Raw genomic sequence first — 18,270 nt, 5'->3', positions numbered from 1 at the left:
TTGAGAAACACTGGGTTAAGGGACTCACACTTTCTCTGCTGGCTCCTGGTCTGGACAGATCCTGTTCTGAGTGCTGCTGGTTCCAGCTGCAGCCCGTGGGGCCAGAAACGCTGCGGCCCACCCCAGGGTACGCGCTAATCTGACTGGACAACCCCACCTGGGTCAGGTGGTGGAGCTGGGCACCTGGAGAATGAAGGCTTCAGCGTTAGTTTATGCAGGACACATGAGTCTAGCCCCGCCCAGCTGTAGTCAGCTGTCAGTCAGCTTTTTTACTATTCCTCAATCACCTATCTGCTGGTCATTACGTCACACTGTCATACAATCAAAGCTCTCGTTCAGAAGGGAAGGCTCCTTTAAATACGTCTCGCTTTCTCTACCTGGGTTTGGTTATCCGAAGCCTCGGATACGCACTGCTAGCTGCCTCCTCCAACCCAGCCTCCACCTTTGATCAGTCTGGCAAAGCTCAGATACTTTTTTTTTTTTCAAGATTTGTTTTTGGGCTTTTTATGCCTTTATTTGATAGGACAGTAGACTGACAGGAAATGGGGAGAAAGATGGGGAATGACATGCGGCAAAGGTCCTCCGGATCGGGAATCGAACCGGCCTAGTATGTGGTATGCGCCTTGACCACCAGGCCAGCGGGCGCCCCAAGCTCAGATACTTGTGATTACGTCTGTTGTTTTAAGTTATGTGTCAATGTATTGCTATTCTGCTATTGTATCCCTATGGGAGTCTTGCTTAGCGTTCCCTGATTTTGCTTGGCAAGCATGCTAAAAATTCAGGTAACATCTCCGAAGCGGAGCCCTTTAACGCCAAGATTAACTGTATTCCATTCATGCAATAAATGGTTAAATCTACTTTGACATGAGCGTTCCTGACTAAAATACATATTCACAATAGAGACAAATCACTGCATGTACACTCAATGCACACTCTTAAGATCAAAGTCACGTGCCTCTGGAAATGCACTCATTCACATGGTGTTTGATCAAATCTTCTTTGATCAAACCCAAATATTTCAAATTAGAGTTCATGAAATTGAATTCATGAAGAAATATATTGACGTCAAGAGACACTTGAAACAGGCATCCTACCTGTGCTGCCACCCACTGGCCGTGGTCTAGAAGAGGAGGGAGGGTCATCATACTGCCCCCTGCTGGAATACACTGACTCCTGCAGCTGCTCACTAGCCGACACATATCCACCTGACCCCAAGCCATCCCTACAAAACAATCATCCATGAAAAATCAACTGTGGCCTTAGTTGAGCCGCAATGTGAATGACAAACTATGTATGTCCATACATAAACATTTCACATTTACTTGATCTGTAACTCAATATCTGACATACAGTATGGTGCAATTTGGTCCACGGCCAAGGTCCATTATTGATTATCGTACATGACTTATGAACTATTCATCAGCAAAGCTTGTCTCAAGCCATTTCTTAGGACATGATGGCATGTCACACTGCTCAACTAATGCACACTTCTAGTTTCACTCAGTAACCCACCAAACGCAAAGTCACTCACCTCTGTAAGAGGCCTTGAACTGAAGAGGGAGACATTCCTAACTCTGCGTACCTCTGGAGAGGAGAGAGAGAATCAAATGAGCAACAAATCCTGAGTGACAGGGAACTCAGACATGGAAGGACTGTGCGACTTGAACGGCAGGGAGGATTGAGAGTCAAGACCAGTGGGCAGGGGCGTCACACCAAATTCTGGGCCCTGGGTACAAGGATTGACTGTGGGCCTCCCATGAATGTTAACTATTGAAAAATAGCAGATATACAAGCTCACAGCGCGGCACCGAGTGCCGCGCTGCGAGCTTGTAGATCTGCTATTTTTGAAAAATTGTGAAAATGTGTGCAAGAAACCCATGTTTCCACGTCAGTGATGCTCAAACTTTTTCATGTGAAGGACCCCCAAAATGATATGAATTTGGCCACGGACCCCCATCTCAAAATATTTAGTTCCTGGGACTACCCCGGAAGCAAAATCTTAGTTACAAATGTTCGCTTAAAAAAGACATATTCAAAGATTTGCACACATTTTCACGACTTTTCAAAAATAGCAGATCTACAAGCTTGCAGCGCGGCACTCGGTGCCGCGCTGTGAGCTTGTAATATCTGCTATTTTTCAATAGCTAAAGTTACTAGGGCCCCTCCACCTTGGGCCCCAGTAACTCAGTCCCACTTTCCTACCCCTTGTGACACCCCTGCCAGTGGGTCCCAAACGTTTAAGCTCAAGACCCAAAAGAGAAATTAAATGTTCGCCCGGGACCCAAACTAGTGAAAACAGCAGATCTACAAGCTCACAACGTGACGCTTCGCGCCGCGTTGTGAACTTGTAGATCGGCTATTTTCACTACTTCTTAAAAATGTGTGTTTTTTTTGTATTTTTCTTCCTTTATGAAATTACTGAAAATAAATAATTGAATTTTGTTTTTAATTCATGACAAAAAAAAAAAAGATTTGGGAATATTATTTTTGAAAATCTTACACTTAATTTTTACTTGCAGCTTGTCACATGCATATATCTTCACAGGGTCAACATTTTACATAATCTATCATCATATTACAGTCCATATAACTCTAACGTGGTGTCATTCTTCCGGGTCGTGTAATCACTCCATTTCTCCCATTTTTCAAGAAACAGTCCCTCCTGTATCCTGAGTCTATGTGTAAATCTCTCCATCACATACATTTCCTCCACAATGCACAGCCGCCGCTCACAAGTTGGGGAGTCACTTTTATACCACAATCCTGTTATTGCTTTTTTGTCTCAGGGCACCCCATAAATATTTTTTTAATCCGAGGCACCCCTACATTATAATTTTCACTCCCAGCACCTTATATTTATAGCATATCGTTGTTGTCGGGTGGAAACCTTGTATGTCCAAAACCTTTCGTTCCGTATTTATCATCTATAAAATGATCTAATATGCGAGGCGTTGTGTGCTTGTAGATCGGCTGTTTTCACTAGTTTTATGCGACAGTCTAGCAGGGCTTTGCTCTACCTAAAGACGTACACATTTGAAACTTGGAGATACGAGGTTTCTGCCCGACAGTGGCGATATTTTAGTGATTATGTTGCGAGGAAAACGTTGAGATAATTGCCATTTTGCTTAGAACTGACTGAAAATAACTTTGTACTTCATGTTTAAAATGATACTAAATATTTTTTCAAGTGTCCAAATAAATTCCAAACATTATCAAATGATCTCGCGGCACCCCAGGGTGCCCCGTCACCCACTTTGAAAACCCCTGCGTTATTGAACGGGTCCTGACCCACTGTTTGGGGAAACAGCGGACGGTACTCACCGCGGAGAAGGGACTGTGGGAGGGGGCTGCCGGGTAGGACCCCCACTGCCTCCCCGAGGGCCGCGTCTGCGGCGAGGGGCTGGGCAGGGCGGGACTGACCCCCGTCAGACCAGCGCTGCCCTGGGACGAGGGCGACACCAGGGCAAAGGCGTCGTCCAACAGGGAGTGCATCTGCTGCCGCGCCTCCTCGATGGACGGCTGAGGGGGCATGTAGGGGGGCGGAGCGGGGGCGTCGAACACCTCGTCGTTAGGCGAGGGGCTGCCGTGGTCGGGGGGTAGGTCGGGGTCGGACTGTCAGAGAGAGAAGAGGAAGAGTGTGTGTGTGTGTGAGTACATGTATTTGTGTATGCGGGTGTGTTACCAAACACAGGGTCGGGACCCATTTGTGGATCACAAACCGATTTCTATGAGTCATGACTCGAGTAAAAATCCCACTTTCTTTTCCTACATCCTAATCTTTTTAGAAATATTATTTTTTATACATTTTAAAACAAACACATCTAAAAAATGCCATGAATTAAAACATATAATGTATATGTGTCCCAGCACCCCTGAGAGCCAGTCATTGCAATTTTTTTCATTTTCATGTTTTCATTTCATTTGAAAGCTGGGGATCATAGCTACAAAATGATATATTGGTTGTGGAGATTGACCCAACAGTTTTGAAGATATGGCTTATAGAATGATGCCATGCTGAAATAGTACTTTTGAGATATTCAAGTTTTAAATAAATTTCTAACCTGCAATGACCTGACTCCGCCACATGGGGAGCAATCTTCAATTCAATCTTCAATTCAAAGAAGCTTTATTGGCATGAGAACACAAACGTTTACACAGTGGTGGAAAAAGTACCAACATTTTATAATAAAGTAAAGTATCAATTCTGCAATGTAGAATCACTCTGTTACAAGTAAAAGTCCAGAATAAAAAATGTACTTGAGTAAAAGTACAAAAGTATTGGTATCCAAATGTACTTAAAGTACCAAAAGTAAAAGTACAAAATGTTTGAAAATAGCAGATCTACAAGCTCACAACGCGTCGCACCGCAATGCGTTGTGAGCTTGTAGATCGTCTATTTTCAAATAGCCTTGGTATAACATAGGGCTAAAGTGGTTTATGTATGTTTTAAACTTTAGTTATTGCTCTCTAAAAAGATAATGCCACAACAGCATCTCAAGCATTATTGGGCTAAATGTAAAGACGCTACGCTGCGCCAACCGTGAAGCAGTTTAACCAATTTGCTACATACGTCTACACAAACGGTCAGATTACAAAGATAAATTGCTTAGTGAAGGCTCACAGATGTCACCATAGGGTACGCTCCAGCAGAATGTCCCGTAATGATCGTATTATTTAATGAGGAGCATTTTAATCCGATCGGTCGTCGTTTCCTTAAAAAGGTATTAATGTATCTAAGTGCAGTACACCTCGCAACCGATGGGGTCGCATGGCTGAAAAACAACAGAAAATGGCATCTGATCGGATTAAAATGCAGTTTATTAAACAATACGAAAGATACGGGTAATTCTGCTTGAGCGTACCATACTGTGACATCTGTGAGACTTCAGTAAGCACGTTATCTTTGAAATATGAAGGTTTTTGTAGACGTACGTAGCAAATAGGATTAACTGCTCAACACGAGGTTGAAGTGAATTTATTACGTGCGCAACAGGGCTAACTGTGCTAAATGCAGCATAATCAGTGTTTGTGTAACTTCAGTCAGAAGGATTATCTGACCTGATAATAAAACACAATCTACAGGCTTAACCGCCTCGCGTTGTGAGCTTGTAGAAGAGAGCAACAGTAGAGTTGGGTCACGTTTTATTTGTTTATAGCCTGCAGCTAGCGCTGCAGCTAGCGCTAGCTAACGCTAGCTAACGCTAGCCGTTAGCCACTCATAGCCAGTCAACCAGAATAGTCTACTCTAAAGTCAACTTTCCGACGGCGAGTGAACGATTGCATTCCATCCATGTTTTCTTGGCTGTCAATTTATTGTCCAAAAAAACAAACACCCTGAACGTTAGAATTAGATAGTTTAGGACGACACTGATCTATTCAATGCTAAGCTAACTCAGTGACAAAGGAAGCTTCCGCACCGGAGCTTCACAGAAGACAAACGCATACGTCACAGACGCCTCCAGGCAGGAACGGATCATTTTCACCAGCGTAGAAGAAGAAACAGCGGAAGAACGGCGGAAGAATAATAAATAATAATACACAAAATCATACATTACGTGGTTAATAATTGTTCATTTGGAACACACGTGGCATTAAATTAATGGGATAAATACTGTGGGTTGCATCGCTAAGTAATGGAGTCCCGATATTACCGCATTTGGCTACAAACGGCTAACAAAGGCTGGCTAGTTAGCATTTTAGCTAATATAAACTGGGAGGACTAACAGAATTATGTACCGATCTCTCACATTAATTAAAAAAAGTCTTATTTACATGCAGAGTTAAGCTCTGGCGTTTAAGTGAAATGTAGCCTAGATATTATGAGATGCTGTTGTGGCATTATCTTTTTAGAGAGCAAAAAAAAGAAAAAAATCATTTTGGCTGCAGGGAATAATGACAGTCCCCGAGATGACTGGCTCTCAGGGGTGCTGGGACACATATGATTCAGAAGTGGTGATAATAGACGAGGTGCCGGGCAAACGTATAATTTCTCTTTTGGGTCACAAGCATTGGCCAGATTTTGCCTTCGGGTGAAATATTCTCTTTTCTAGCCATAAAGTGTATTTTAGACGTGAGGCCTAATTCCGAGTGTTGCCACTAAGGGATTAAGGCTTTCAACTCCTCTAAACAGTATTTCTTTTGGTGAGTAAGAAAATTGTATTTTTAATATTTGCTACAGACTGTAGTGACCATGAGGGATTGACAAGGAGCTTCTGTGGACAATTTGGAGATAATTAAGTAAACCTCGGAAGAAGTTTCGCGGCGAATATGGCTAACAGAACAGCAACTTTTGGAATTTGGATGGCTCAGATGGAATTGGGACAGCAAGGAATGGAGCAATAAACAGTGAGTTAATATGAACAGAATTGACTGCCTGGAGTTGTCAACATAGCCAATGTGAAACCCCAAAGACACGCGAAATAATATTGTGAAAGGAGAAATATGATTTAATAAAGGAAACACGTTTTAGCCGACTTTATACCTGAAAATACGCATTTTAGCCGACTTTATACCCGAAAATACCTGAATTCTCGCAGCGGGCGCAGAGATGTCACCCGGATCTGTGCTCCCCCTAGTGGGGACAGAGTTAGGTGCCGGTGGTGTACGTACTATACTATGCATGGCAAGCCACTGAAGCTGTGCATGACCAGCACACATCTCACCATATATGCCACGTTGTTGAGTCCGGGGTATTTCCTGTAGGTGGCGCTCTGGTCGGTGAGCAACCTGTCTCTGTCTGTGTCAGGAAGACTGCCGTTCCCTGGCTGTCCTCTTCGCCCCCGAGGGGAGCGCCTCCCTCTGGAGATACACAAATCAAAGATCGATTAAGATCAAAGGTCATTTCTCAAGTGAACGATATGGCACATTAGCTAAAAAATAAAAAAAATAAATGTGTGTGACTGTGTGTGTGTGTGTGTGTGTGTGTAATCTGGTGTCTCTCATTTGGACCAACACCAGCAATACAATGCAATGCTGGTTTTGCTCCACTGTGTTTTATCAAGTTCAGAGTCAACACAGCCATCTACCTGGAGATTTTAGAGCACTTTGTGCTTCCGTCGGTTGACAAGATTAATGGAGATGTTGATTTCCTTTAGCCAGAAGCACTTGGCACCATCCTGCCCACAGAGCCAAAAGTACTAGTAACTGGTGTAACTGACCATGGATATTACTAGGCTTAACTGACCAGCCAACTGGCCTGACCTTGAACCCCACAGAGAATCTGTGTTGTGTTGTCAAGAGGAAGATGAGAGACACCAGACTCAACCACACAGATGAGCTTAAAAGGCCTCTATCAAAGCAAACCTGGGCTTCCATAACATCTCAACAGTACCACAGGCTGGTCACCTTCATGCCACACCCCATTGATGAAGAAATTATTTCTAAAGTATTCCAGACCAAAGTTCATAAATTAACATAACCTTTCAGAAGTTTGACATTTCTGTATTATAAATCCTTCTTTTGAGTGGTCGAGTGTAAATATTCTAATATGTTGAGATATGAATCTTTGATTTTCATGAGCTGTAAAAAGTTGCAAATATACTGTAGGTCAGTGGTTCTCAAAGTGGATTCCAGGGACTCTCTAGGTTCCTTTAGGGGGTCTAAATTGACCCTTACAAGTCTGTAACTCTGACAGTATACAAATGGAACCAAATGGACCCTAACGGGTTCATTTGGTTCCATTTGTAAACTGTCAAAGTTAAGGGAAGACCTTGAAATTGAAAAGGTTTGAGTACACTGTTGTAGGTAATGGAAAATATGTCATGTTCTGTCCACGAGTCTGTGTGACCTCTGACCTCTTCCTGGAGTCGTTGGGGGTGGGGGGTGAGGAGACGTCGGTCTGCAGGATGCAGTCCATGTGGTCATGGGCGGAGCTGTAGAGGCGCTGGGCCGCTCCGCCCGGCACCGGCCCGTCGCCGAACGCATCCAAGATGTCATCCATGGAGGGGAACTCACACTGGCCCCTCCGCTTGGCCCGCTGCCGCAGCTTGTTCCTGTGGTGCTCAATCTCTGACTTGTGTCTCAGGGCAACCTGCAGGCCCACACAAACATGTGCATATTAAGCAACCAGACTGCACTCTGTCGAGGTGCCAACTTGCGTCTTGTGCACATATATGTGGCCATATATGCAGTACTTTACTTAACACATACCCTGCCATTTAACAATACCTTCGTACTCTCATATGCCCCTGTCTCCATAGACTTCCATGTAATTCATAGTGCACGGATCATGCACACCCATGCCTAGATAATGCACCACGTGTGTCCACATTGCTCACAGCTTTCAAACAAAAAAATCCGAATGGAAATCCGTTCAGGCATTCATGAGATAGCAGCCATTATCTTTTCCTAAAATGTAAACAAAGATGGCTGCCATGTTTGAAAGATGGGGTTGCTATGGGGGTTAAACATGCAATTTCGCAATTGCTATCATGCCTACTAAATTATTATTATTATTATTATTATTTTTTTTTTTTTGAAAAAACATTTTTTTGAAAAAAACTTTCAAAAACGGGAAATTCTCTGGACTATCGGGCCTGGCAGGGAAAGACATTGAAATAATCTCGGGACTATCGGGCCTGGCATGCAATGAGTTAAAGTACAATTTTGAGGTATTTGTACTTAACTTGAGCATTTCCAATTTCCAATAATTTTACTTCTACTCCACTACATCCCAAATATTGTACTTTTACTCCACTACGTTTATTTGAAAAATGACTGCGACCGTAATAGGGAACAGTTAGTATCAAAACCTCCGCCTCAAGTCAGTCAGTCAGTCACGCCTCAAGTCATGCTCCATATATGGCCGTCCTTGTCCCTTTTATGCCCATATAAGGAGATCCCTGATGTCATCAATAATAAGCTCATATCTGGGAATGTCCATATATGGGCATTCCCAGTTTCTCGGCCTCGGGGCGTCTTACTAGTGGTAAAAAGATAATTGTAAATAAAGCAATGTAACAATTTAGAATACGGTAATTGACACTACATTTAATTGGAGCAAGGATAAGATACATATCAAATGTTAGGTGGTACTTGGTACACTGAGTGCACACTAAAACCAATACGGTTCCCCCACCTCGGTATTGACCCTCTCGGTGAGCGTGGGGCTGGGCTGGGACTGGCTGTGTGTCGGGGGGCTGGGCCGCGGCTGCATGGCGATGAGCTGGACCTTGTTGGCCTGGCGACGCGTGCCGTCCGACGAGCCGCCGCGCGACAGGCGGTCCACGTGGTCGAAGATGGAGGAGGAGGAGAGCAGCTCGTCCGGACCGCTACCTGCAGGAGGAACTGGAGGGGGGGATGAGGAGATGGAGAAGTGAGGAGTTACATCCATTAGAACAGTGGTCTCTCAACCTGTGGGCCAAATTATTTTGGGGGGTCCCCAGATGATTAACTTAATGTGCAACATTGTTTTCTCTCTCAACAGTAAACAAACCAACATAAAGTTTAAGTGTATAGAGGGTACAGTATCTGCACATTTCTAAAGTCACAATTTGAGGACTTTTTAATACCTCTAAGATGACAAATTAAACATTGGCCAAATTGTCAAACATTAGAGGCAGAAATTGTGAAAATAGGAGATCTACATGTTCACAACGCCTCGCAACGCGAGGCGTTGTGAGCATGTAGATCTGCTATTTTCACAATAGAACCGTGTTATACAAAATGTAATGCCTCAACTCTTAGTGCTCGTCAGGGTGGGGTGTCCCAGTTAAAATAAATTTATTTTTGGGGTCACGGGCAGAAAAGGTGTCGCCTTTGATATGCTCCACTCACATAATACTGTGTTACACAAAAAACGGTGTAAACATACCAATCTTGTTGCGGCCTGTGGTCCAGAATAAAAGAGAGAGGAAGAAAGAAAGACAGAAATAAAAAACTCAGACAAAGGCACACAGAGAAAGGCAGACACAGAGTTGAAGGTCCATTTTGGTTCCATTCGTGACACCATTATTTTCCTATTGTAACACTCTATCCCTCCATCCACCCTTCCTCTCATCCCTCTCTCTTTTTCCGATCTAATTCGGCATTTTTTTTGCTCCCCTTCCCTCCTGTCGTTTCTCTCCTCTCTCCGCTCCTCTTCCGTTAATCAGCGGTTCCTCCAGCTGAGTCAGCGGATAATCATCTCGAGGGCACACGCAAAGGCCATTAGTACAAATTTGCACGTGTGGCTGTGCATGCTCAAGGACGTAAGCATGCAGAGTCACTGTCGCACCTACGCTTTCTCCCCGTTTTTCTGTCTGTCTGTATGTCTGTCTGTCTGTCTCTCTCTCTCAAACATACACACACACACACACACACACACACACACACACACACACACACACACACACACACACACACACACACACACACACACACACACACACACACACACACACACACACTGAAACGTCAGATCATCATTACTCTCCTCCAGTTATTCTTGACATTTCAACATGCACATTCAGAGAAGTCATTGAGATGCGACGGCGTCTCTTGCCATTTTTGGGTGTCTTTCGGTGCTGTTTTCCCTCACTGGGCGTGGCTACAGGTCGGGTGCTTTCTTCTGCCGATTCTCTGCCACTTGATTGGTCGCTCCCTAACGAGTCCCCATCTGATGGACTGAGTCTGGCCAATAGAAAAAGAGCACACAGTGTGTTCTGTAAGTACACAGTATGTCTTGTGTATGAATGCAAACAGGGTTCAATTTGTAAGAAAAACATAGAGCACAATGCCTTGCGAGCTTGTAGAAGTGCTATTTACGATATTATCGAACATAAATATCAAACATATCAGTTGGTCTACATTTACCGAAGGAAATTTATACGTTATTTCATTCACCAAATGTATTTATTTCTCACCGGCAATAAAAAATTAATGACCACTCTACAGCCAAATAATTACCAAAATAGTGGCAGCCCAAGTGTTAAACCTTTCAACTTAAAAAGGTTTATTAATTCTTCTGACTTTTTAATGCCAAAGTTATAAATCAAATGAATTCTTCTTCTTCAAATTATTAGTGTGGTTTGAAGATGTGCCCAACAGGGCAACACATTATACAGTAATCCTAGGGAAACTTTATAGACTTCTAGAGTAACTTTTCCGCTGCCATTGGAAATGGCAGGGATAGGGAATCAATAGGGAATCAGTAGGGAATCAATGGGAGTGGGAATCAATTGGTAGAGCTTCACATGACAGTTAGCTTATTGTAGAATATAGTCAGCAACCGTCAGCCACCAAACTCGCAATTTCAAATTGCATCTTTCTAGTTATTATTATTATATTATTGTTTATTAAATACTGTGTATAGAGTTGTCTCTATGTAAATATATGCTGTGTCTGGGGCTCTGGGCACATATTGCTGACCTTCCCCTGCGGCGGTTGCTTCGAGCTGCCTTCGTGGAGGAGTTTTTCGATTTGGGAGTGTTCAAGTCCCCGCCGTCAGAGGGCGTGGCCTCCTTGACAGGAACAGGAAGGGAGCCGGGTTCCTGGATGACCATGATGTCATCTTTACTGTGCTGGCCTAGATGCAGCTTGGCAAAGTCAAAACCTTTCACACTGGGAGCCTGCAACTAGAGAGACAGAGAGAGAGACAGAGAGAGAGAGAGAGAGAGAGAGAGAGAGAGAGAGATGGCATGAGTTGCAGAGTAGCCCTACCTCTAGCCCAGCAGCATAATATACTGGGCTACAGGTATCCACAACTTTCCAACGTCCCATCGTGCATTGCGCAGAAGGTGTGCGGCAGCTTCCGGCGCCGCACCCAAGAGTGATCTACAAGCTCACAACGGTTGCATCTGCGATGCGACGTGAGCTTGTATGTCAGCTGTTCTCCGGAAGTGTCCCGCGGAAACAGGTGGATAGGGCTGTCACAGTTATTGCGACCGTCAGGTCGCAGTTACTGCCAAAACCTCCACCGGCTGTCTGTCAGTCTGTCAGTCAGTCTGTCTGTCCGTCATGTCACACTTTTCCCCAACTCATATCTCCGCCACCGTTGCCCCAATACATGCCAAACTTTGCACATACACTCTTTGCCTGCCAATCCACAACCTCCACCCCTCTAGGGACCCCCGGAGCTCCAGGGACCCCCAGGGACCCCCAAAAAACTGCAAAAATGATCAAATGCCGTAACTCGGGCTAGGAGCGACCGGGAGAGCCGGGGCCGGTACCCACGCGTCCGCCTCGGCGGCGCCAAAAGAGCCATCAACATGAATCTGTCCCATATAGCGCCACCATCAGGCCCAACACATTTTTGTACACTGCTCCTAAAGATTTTGCCCTAAGATCACGCAAATCGGTACACAGTATGTCTACACTCATGTCATCAACATGGATCTGTCCCTGTAAAATAGCTACTCAGAAGGAACTGGTTTCTAGGGTTAGGACCCGCCGCAGTGGTGTCCGGTAAGAAATTAACCGAGATGCCTTGAATCGTATGAGAGGCTCTGAAGTCTTGCTGGGAGAACTAGCTGAGTATCTTGAGATGGTTGGAGGTGATGATAAGCTATAAGCTTAGGTGATCCTGGCGATAAGGTCTGAGTCGAAGAATGCTTCTGGCTTCTCCGGTGTCAAAGGCTCCTATTTATAGGGCTTGTTTGTTTATGAAGATGACATCAGCATGATGTCATCCTGATGAGGTCACTAACTAGACATTTCCATATATGGGCCGCTCCTTTGTGTACGATGTGATATCAGCGTGATGGGTGACATCAGCATGATGTCATCCTGATGAGGTCACTAACTAGACATTTCCATATATGGGCCGCTCCTTTGTGTACGATGTGATATCACCCTGATGAAGTCAGCAGCTAGATATCTCCATATATGGAGATATCGAATGTGAGGTGAGGTGAGATACGTCAGTCATTTCCATATATGGAGATCCAACTTCAAGGTGCAATCATGGCAACTGTTAACTGCCGGTATGACGTGAGAGCAATTGAGAGCCTTCGCAACAGTCCCATATAGCGCCACCATCAGGCAAAATCAGCCTTCAAACACATTTTTGGACACTGCTCCTACAGATTTTGCCCTAAAATCATGCAAATCGGTACACAGTATGTCTACACTCATGTCATCAACATGGATCTGTCCCATATAGCGCCACCATCAGGCCCAACACATTTTTGGACACTGCTCCTACAGATTTTCCCCTAAAATCATGCAAATCGGTACACAGTATGTCTACACTCATGTCATCAACATGGATCTGTCCCATATAGCGCCACCATCAGGCCGATTTTTTCAAACACATTTTTGGACACTGCTCCTACAGATTTTGCCCTAAAATCACGCAAATCGGTACACAGTATTTCTACACTCATGTCATCAACATAGATCTGTCCCATATAGCGCCACCATCTCGCCGATTTTTTAAAACACATTTTTGGACACTGCTCCTACACATTTTGCCCTAAAATCACGCTGCGACCTGACGGTCGCTTATCTCCCGATTAGGGAGTCTTACTGGTTACATAATTGTCTAATCGCAATTATTTGACATAATCGCAATAGTTTTTCATAATCGTTTCCATGTTGAAAATTTTTCATATATTTTTTTAAAAAGTCAAAAACAGTGGAAATAGCCGATCTACAAGCTTATGAGCTTGTAGATCGGCTATTTCCACTATCAATGTTCTTTTTTTAAGTACAAAGTTGTCAAATATGTCAGTAATTTCTTTGTATATTTAGGTTATGTATCATATCTACCATGTGCAACTTCAAAGCCTACAAGCCAAACAGAAATGTAATTGTCAAAGACAAAAACACAATTAAATCGTTAATCGCAATTATTTGAGTGACAATTTCAGTGACAATTAATCGTCATGTAAAATGTCATAATCGTGACAGCCCTATACAGGTATGAAGCGGTAGTTGTTTGGTGTTGCTTGCGAGAGACCCGGTTGTTAACCGCACGTGCGTAGGTTTGTCATTACATTATGATATTGTGATGAGTCTGCTGGCCTGTATGTGTTTATGCCTCTGTGTATGCACTGCAGTACTATATTATCTGCTGTATGCGTAATATTTAATATTTGTATGTAAACCGGCCAACCATTTAATGTGTGTGTGTGTGTGTGTGTGTGTGTGTGTGTGTGTGTGTGTGTGCGTGTGTGTGTGTGTGTGTGTGTGTGTGTGTGTGTGTGTGTGTGCGCGCGTGCGTGCGTGTGTGCGTGCATGTCATACATATATTTATGTGTGCATAAAAACAACTGTGTCTATGTGCAACATGGGAATTCACTTTGCCCAGTAGAAGGTCTGCTGTATGCGCTGGAACAATGGTTGCCAAACATTAGGTCGGCCTACATTTCTTTTTACATTTTTTTACATTTCTTAGTATAATTTCTTTTTTTACAAATGATTCCAAAAGATTTTCTAAATGTAAACTTGGGTCCCCGGGAAACTAAATTCATCTTTTGGGTCTCGAGCTGAACACTTTGTGAACCAGTGCAACAGGGCAGTGGTTTTCAACCTTCACATCAAGGTCCATTATTCATTCTGCATTTGAGCCAAGGACCACCATTTGAAGAGATTTAGCCACTAAATGAAACGAATGAAAGCCTCTAAATGAAATGTTGCCAACTCTCCATCATTTATTTAGCTGGGTACCACCTGGAATGCCCTCAAGGACCACTGGTTGAGAACCAGTGCACTAGGGCAGTGATACTCAAACTCAGGCCCACGGGCCAGTTCTGGCCCGTGGCACAATTTTAACAGGCCCAGGACAATCAATCAATCAATATTTTTTTTCTTTTTTCTTAGACAGAATGAAGTTATTATCTTATATTTAGCCTAATTACATTACTATTACATGAATAATCATCCAGGAAGGAGAAACTGTGTGCACTGCACTCATTCAGAGCAGCAGCAAAGATGACCCTCAGCAAGCACCGAAAAGTTGATGCCAAGAACCGGCACTTTAACCCAAAATGGACGGATGTTTTCGCTTTCATTTTACCATTTCATGCAAAACCTCTACTGGCCCCTGGCCCCTTGACAGTTTTGTAATGTTGCCCACAGGTCCCGCTATTTGAGTATCCTTGCACAAGGGTGTTGTTGATGATGATGGAGTGCTGACCGCTTACCTTCTGTCTCTGCTGGATGGTGTTGATGGCGTCCGGCTGAAACTCCAGCTTCTCGGAGCCACACAGCTTCCAGTAGAGGATGATGATGATGAAGACAGCCAGGAGGACAGGCACCACCACTCCCACAATGAGCCAGATACTGCTGCTCTGGGTCTCAGAGGGCGGCACTGACAGCGTCTCTACAGCTGAACACAGTATCGCTAAATGTCAATGCCCTTCATTAACTAGAATCTTTAATATATATGTATATACATTATTTAGCAGTCATTTCCCTTTATCAGTCACTAGATTATTGTGCTTGGGTGTTTCCTTGTAGAAAGACACATCCCCTGGTTCTGTTCCACTGTTTATGTTGACATTCATCCCTTGGAGGGACGTTTTTCGTCAAGGGGAGCTGGCCAGAGCTCTCAATTGCTCCCTTTGAACTTCAAAGGCTGGTTGTGCACTGAGGTAATTGATTGGGCCATAAAAGTGTCAGGTGCTCGTTAGTGATCTCTCTTATCAATGAAAGCATCAAAGACAACTACCTGTTTGATGCATGTCATAGAGGGGAGGGGGGAATGTGTTTGTATACAATGGATTGCATTTTATAGCGCTTTTCAAAGCAAGTTGAATCGTCGAATCGCTTTACAAGGGTCCATTCATTCATGCATTGGGAAGTGAAGCGGCAAACAGTCAAAGCAGCTTCCTCACTTCCCACATTCACACACCAATGGTGACAACTGGCAAGCTAACACCACTGGAGGCAATGCGGGGTTCAGTGTCTTGCCCAAGGACACTTCGATATGTTGACAGGAGCCGGAATTTGAACCGCCGATCATTGGTCAACCTGCTCTACCTCCTGAGCCACAGCCGCCCCACACATACTTGCCTAGTTCCCCTTTAAAATTAGTATTAATTTAACTCTGCATCCTGACCTGGTGGAGACCTGTGCTCGGAAGAGCATTGCTTCTAGTTTAACTCTGCATTTGGGACAAATGTAACCAAATGCATCCGTATATCATGTTTCTTTGTATATTTTGAGATGACATAGAGTATATGTCTTTTTGGTATGATTAGGGCTGCTATGGTAAACCTCTAAGCTCATGTAACCTTTTATTTACAGCTCAAATAGAACCAGCATTCAGACTCACGTTGGGCCAATGGCCTCTGGACTCGGTGTCCCAGGACGATGGCAGCTCTCTGAAGGTCCAGGTGGTTGAGGGTGGCAGCAGTAGACTCAGCGGGGACACGCTCTCCTCCCGGGCCCTCCACAAAGTACAACACCTCCAGGGGGCGCTCTGCGCCCGACAGCCTCGCAACTCGCACCACCTGGGAACAGCAGCACAGGTAATGTCACAAAGTGTAAGTGAGTAATTTAAGATGAATTTGAAAAAGTAAGTAAAAACAGGGAGAGAGAAGAGTGAGTGAGAGCGAGAGAGAGTATTCTATCCTCCATGACATACAGCTTTCCCATGGCAAAAACACAGGTGACTCCAATAAGATATGAATGAGATTAATTTAAAAAAGCTAATAAATAACAGAATTGAGTTTGAGGAGTATATACTGTATACACGTGTGTACTGTGTGTGTGTGTGTGTGTGTGTGTGTGTGTGTGTGTGTGTTGGTGTATGAAGTTAAAGTTTAAGTTGTGCATTATGCATACAGTACATGCACACACACACACACACACACACACACACACACACACACACACACACACACACACACACACACACACACACACACACACACACACACAATACAGTTGGTAGAAACATTGCAGGCAGTGAATTATTCCTCAATGGTGTGGGCCTAAAAGAAACATAAGAAATAAGTCAGGAACAACATGAATCTGTGTGTGTGTGTGTGTGTGTGTGTGTGTGTGTGTGTGTGTGTGTGTGTGTGTGTGTGTGTGTGTGTGTGTGTGTGCGCGTGCGTAGGTGCATGCGTGCAGCATGCAATTGTGCGTGCGTGCGTGCGTGATTTGTTGTGTATGTGTGTCACTATGTGCAAATGTGTGTGTACCTGTAAACTGCTGTTGCCCACAGAGGTAGACCTTTTGCCTCGTCGCTTGCTGCTCTCTCCCAGTCCCTCCTCCAGCAACAGCGCCAGGCGTCTCTCCAAACGAGCCTTGAAGCTCCGCTCCACAACCAGCTGCTCCTGTACACCCAGTAGAACTGAAACACACACAACTGGTTGGAAATAACGTGTTCCTTCCACGCGCTACGTCCAACCGGGGAAGCTCCCCCCCTGTCAAGTGATAAGAAGCAGCCTGCTCACTCCTCATGCACTGAAGGAAGCATGAGCTCAGTTCGGGGCCCTCCCCAGGTTGGCAGATGGAGGGCAGTGCCGAGGATTACAGTTTAGGCAATTGGCACTGTGTGAAAAATGGGTTACAAAAAAAGAACTGAAACACACACACGCACGCACGCGCGCACACACACACACACACACACACACACACACACACACACACACACACACACACACACACACACACACACACACACACACACACACACACACACACACACACACACACACACACACACACACAGCTGTAGATCCTACACTCTACATAAGTGGATTTTATTCCATATCCAGCCAGGGGACATTTTCAAAATAATTTCCCCTGCCGACTAACAAAATATACCAGTGTTTTGGGCTATTCAACTAATAGCATTTTATTCAGCCTGCACTATATTACATTGCAGGGATTTGCTAGAGTAGATCACAGAGAGCATACAGCTTGCAGGCAGCTGTAGTCCCAGTCGCTGACAACAACCAACAAAATGGTGAACTACGGTTTAGCATCCACAGCCAGGTCATGATGACCAGTGGAGGTACTCACATATTTTACTTAAGTAAAAGTATCAACACTGCAATGTGGAAATACTCTATTACAAGTAAAATCTGGAATTCAAAATGTACTTAAGTAAAAATATAAACGTGTTGGCATCAACATGTAAATAAGTACAAAAGTAAAAATACAAATACCTCAAAATTGTACTTAATTAAGTAAATGTACTTAGTTATTTTACACCACTGATGATGACCTTACCTGTACGGACCCATGTAGAGCGTAAGTGGTGAGATGTATTCAGCTCAGGGTAGTGGAATGCTGTGGACAACAAGCATGCACAGATTACTCAACGAGGTCCGTGGATGACTATTGTTTTTACTCTATATACTTAGAGATACTTGTTTACTTAGAGATACTTGTTTG

The 18,270-nt window shown here is 44.1% G+C and overlaps 1 protein-coding gene across 1 annotated transcript in view; it reads right to left on the bottom strand.

Annotated features, from left to right (window-relative positions):
* Window positions 1-18,270, bottom strand: part of LOC308308929 (UPF0606 protein KIAA1549) — a gene marked incomplete at both ends in the record, with an annotated part of 33,916 nt that overhangs the window by 722 nt on the left and 14,924 nt on the right. The window contains 13 exons of the mRNA XM_080754384.1: window positions 29-183; window positions 1,095-1,222; window positions 1,532-1,584; window positions 3,322-3,612; window positions 6,648-6,798; window positions 7,794-8,029; window positions 9,077-9,285; window positions 10,469-10,608; window positions 11,347-11,552; window positions 15,063-15,247; window positions 16,196-16,373; window positions 17,070-17,221; window positions 18,106-18,165. Coding sequence (XP_080610510.1) covers window positions 29-183; window positions 1,095-1,222; window positions 1,532-1,584; window positions 3,322-3,612; window positions 6,648-6,798; window positions 7,794-8,029; window positions 9,077-9,285; window positions 10,469-10,608; window positions 11,347-11,552; window positions 15,063-15,247; window positions 16,196-16,373; window positions 17,070-17,221; window positions 18,106-18,165 — 2,144 coding nt within the window. The remainder of the gene's footprint in view (window positions 1-28; window positions 184-1,094; window positions 1,223-1,531; window positions 1,585-3,321; window positions 3,613-6,647; window positions 6,799-7,793; window positions 8,030-9,076; window positions 9,286-10,468; window positions 10,609-11,346; window positions 11,553-15,062; window positions 15,248-16,195; window positions 16,374-17,069; window positions 17,222-18,105; window positions 18,166-18,270) is intronic.

This window comes from Nannobrachium achirus, assembly GCF_963921795.1.
Source record: "Nannobrachium achirus genome assembly, chromosome: 23".
In the NCBI taxonomy this organism is placed as follows: Eukaryota; Metazoa; Chordata; class Actinopteri; order Myctophiformes; family Myctophidae; genus Nannobrachium; species Nannobrachium achirus.
The sequence above is the reverse complement of the archived record's forward strand: the minus strand, read 5'-3'. Positions and strand labels throughout refer to the sequence as shown.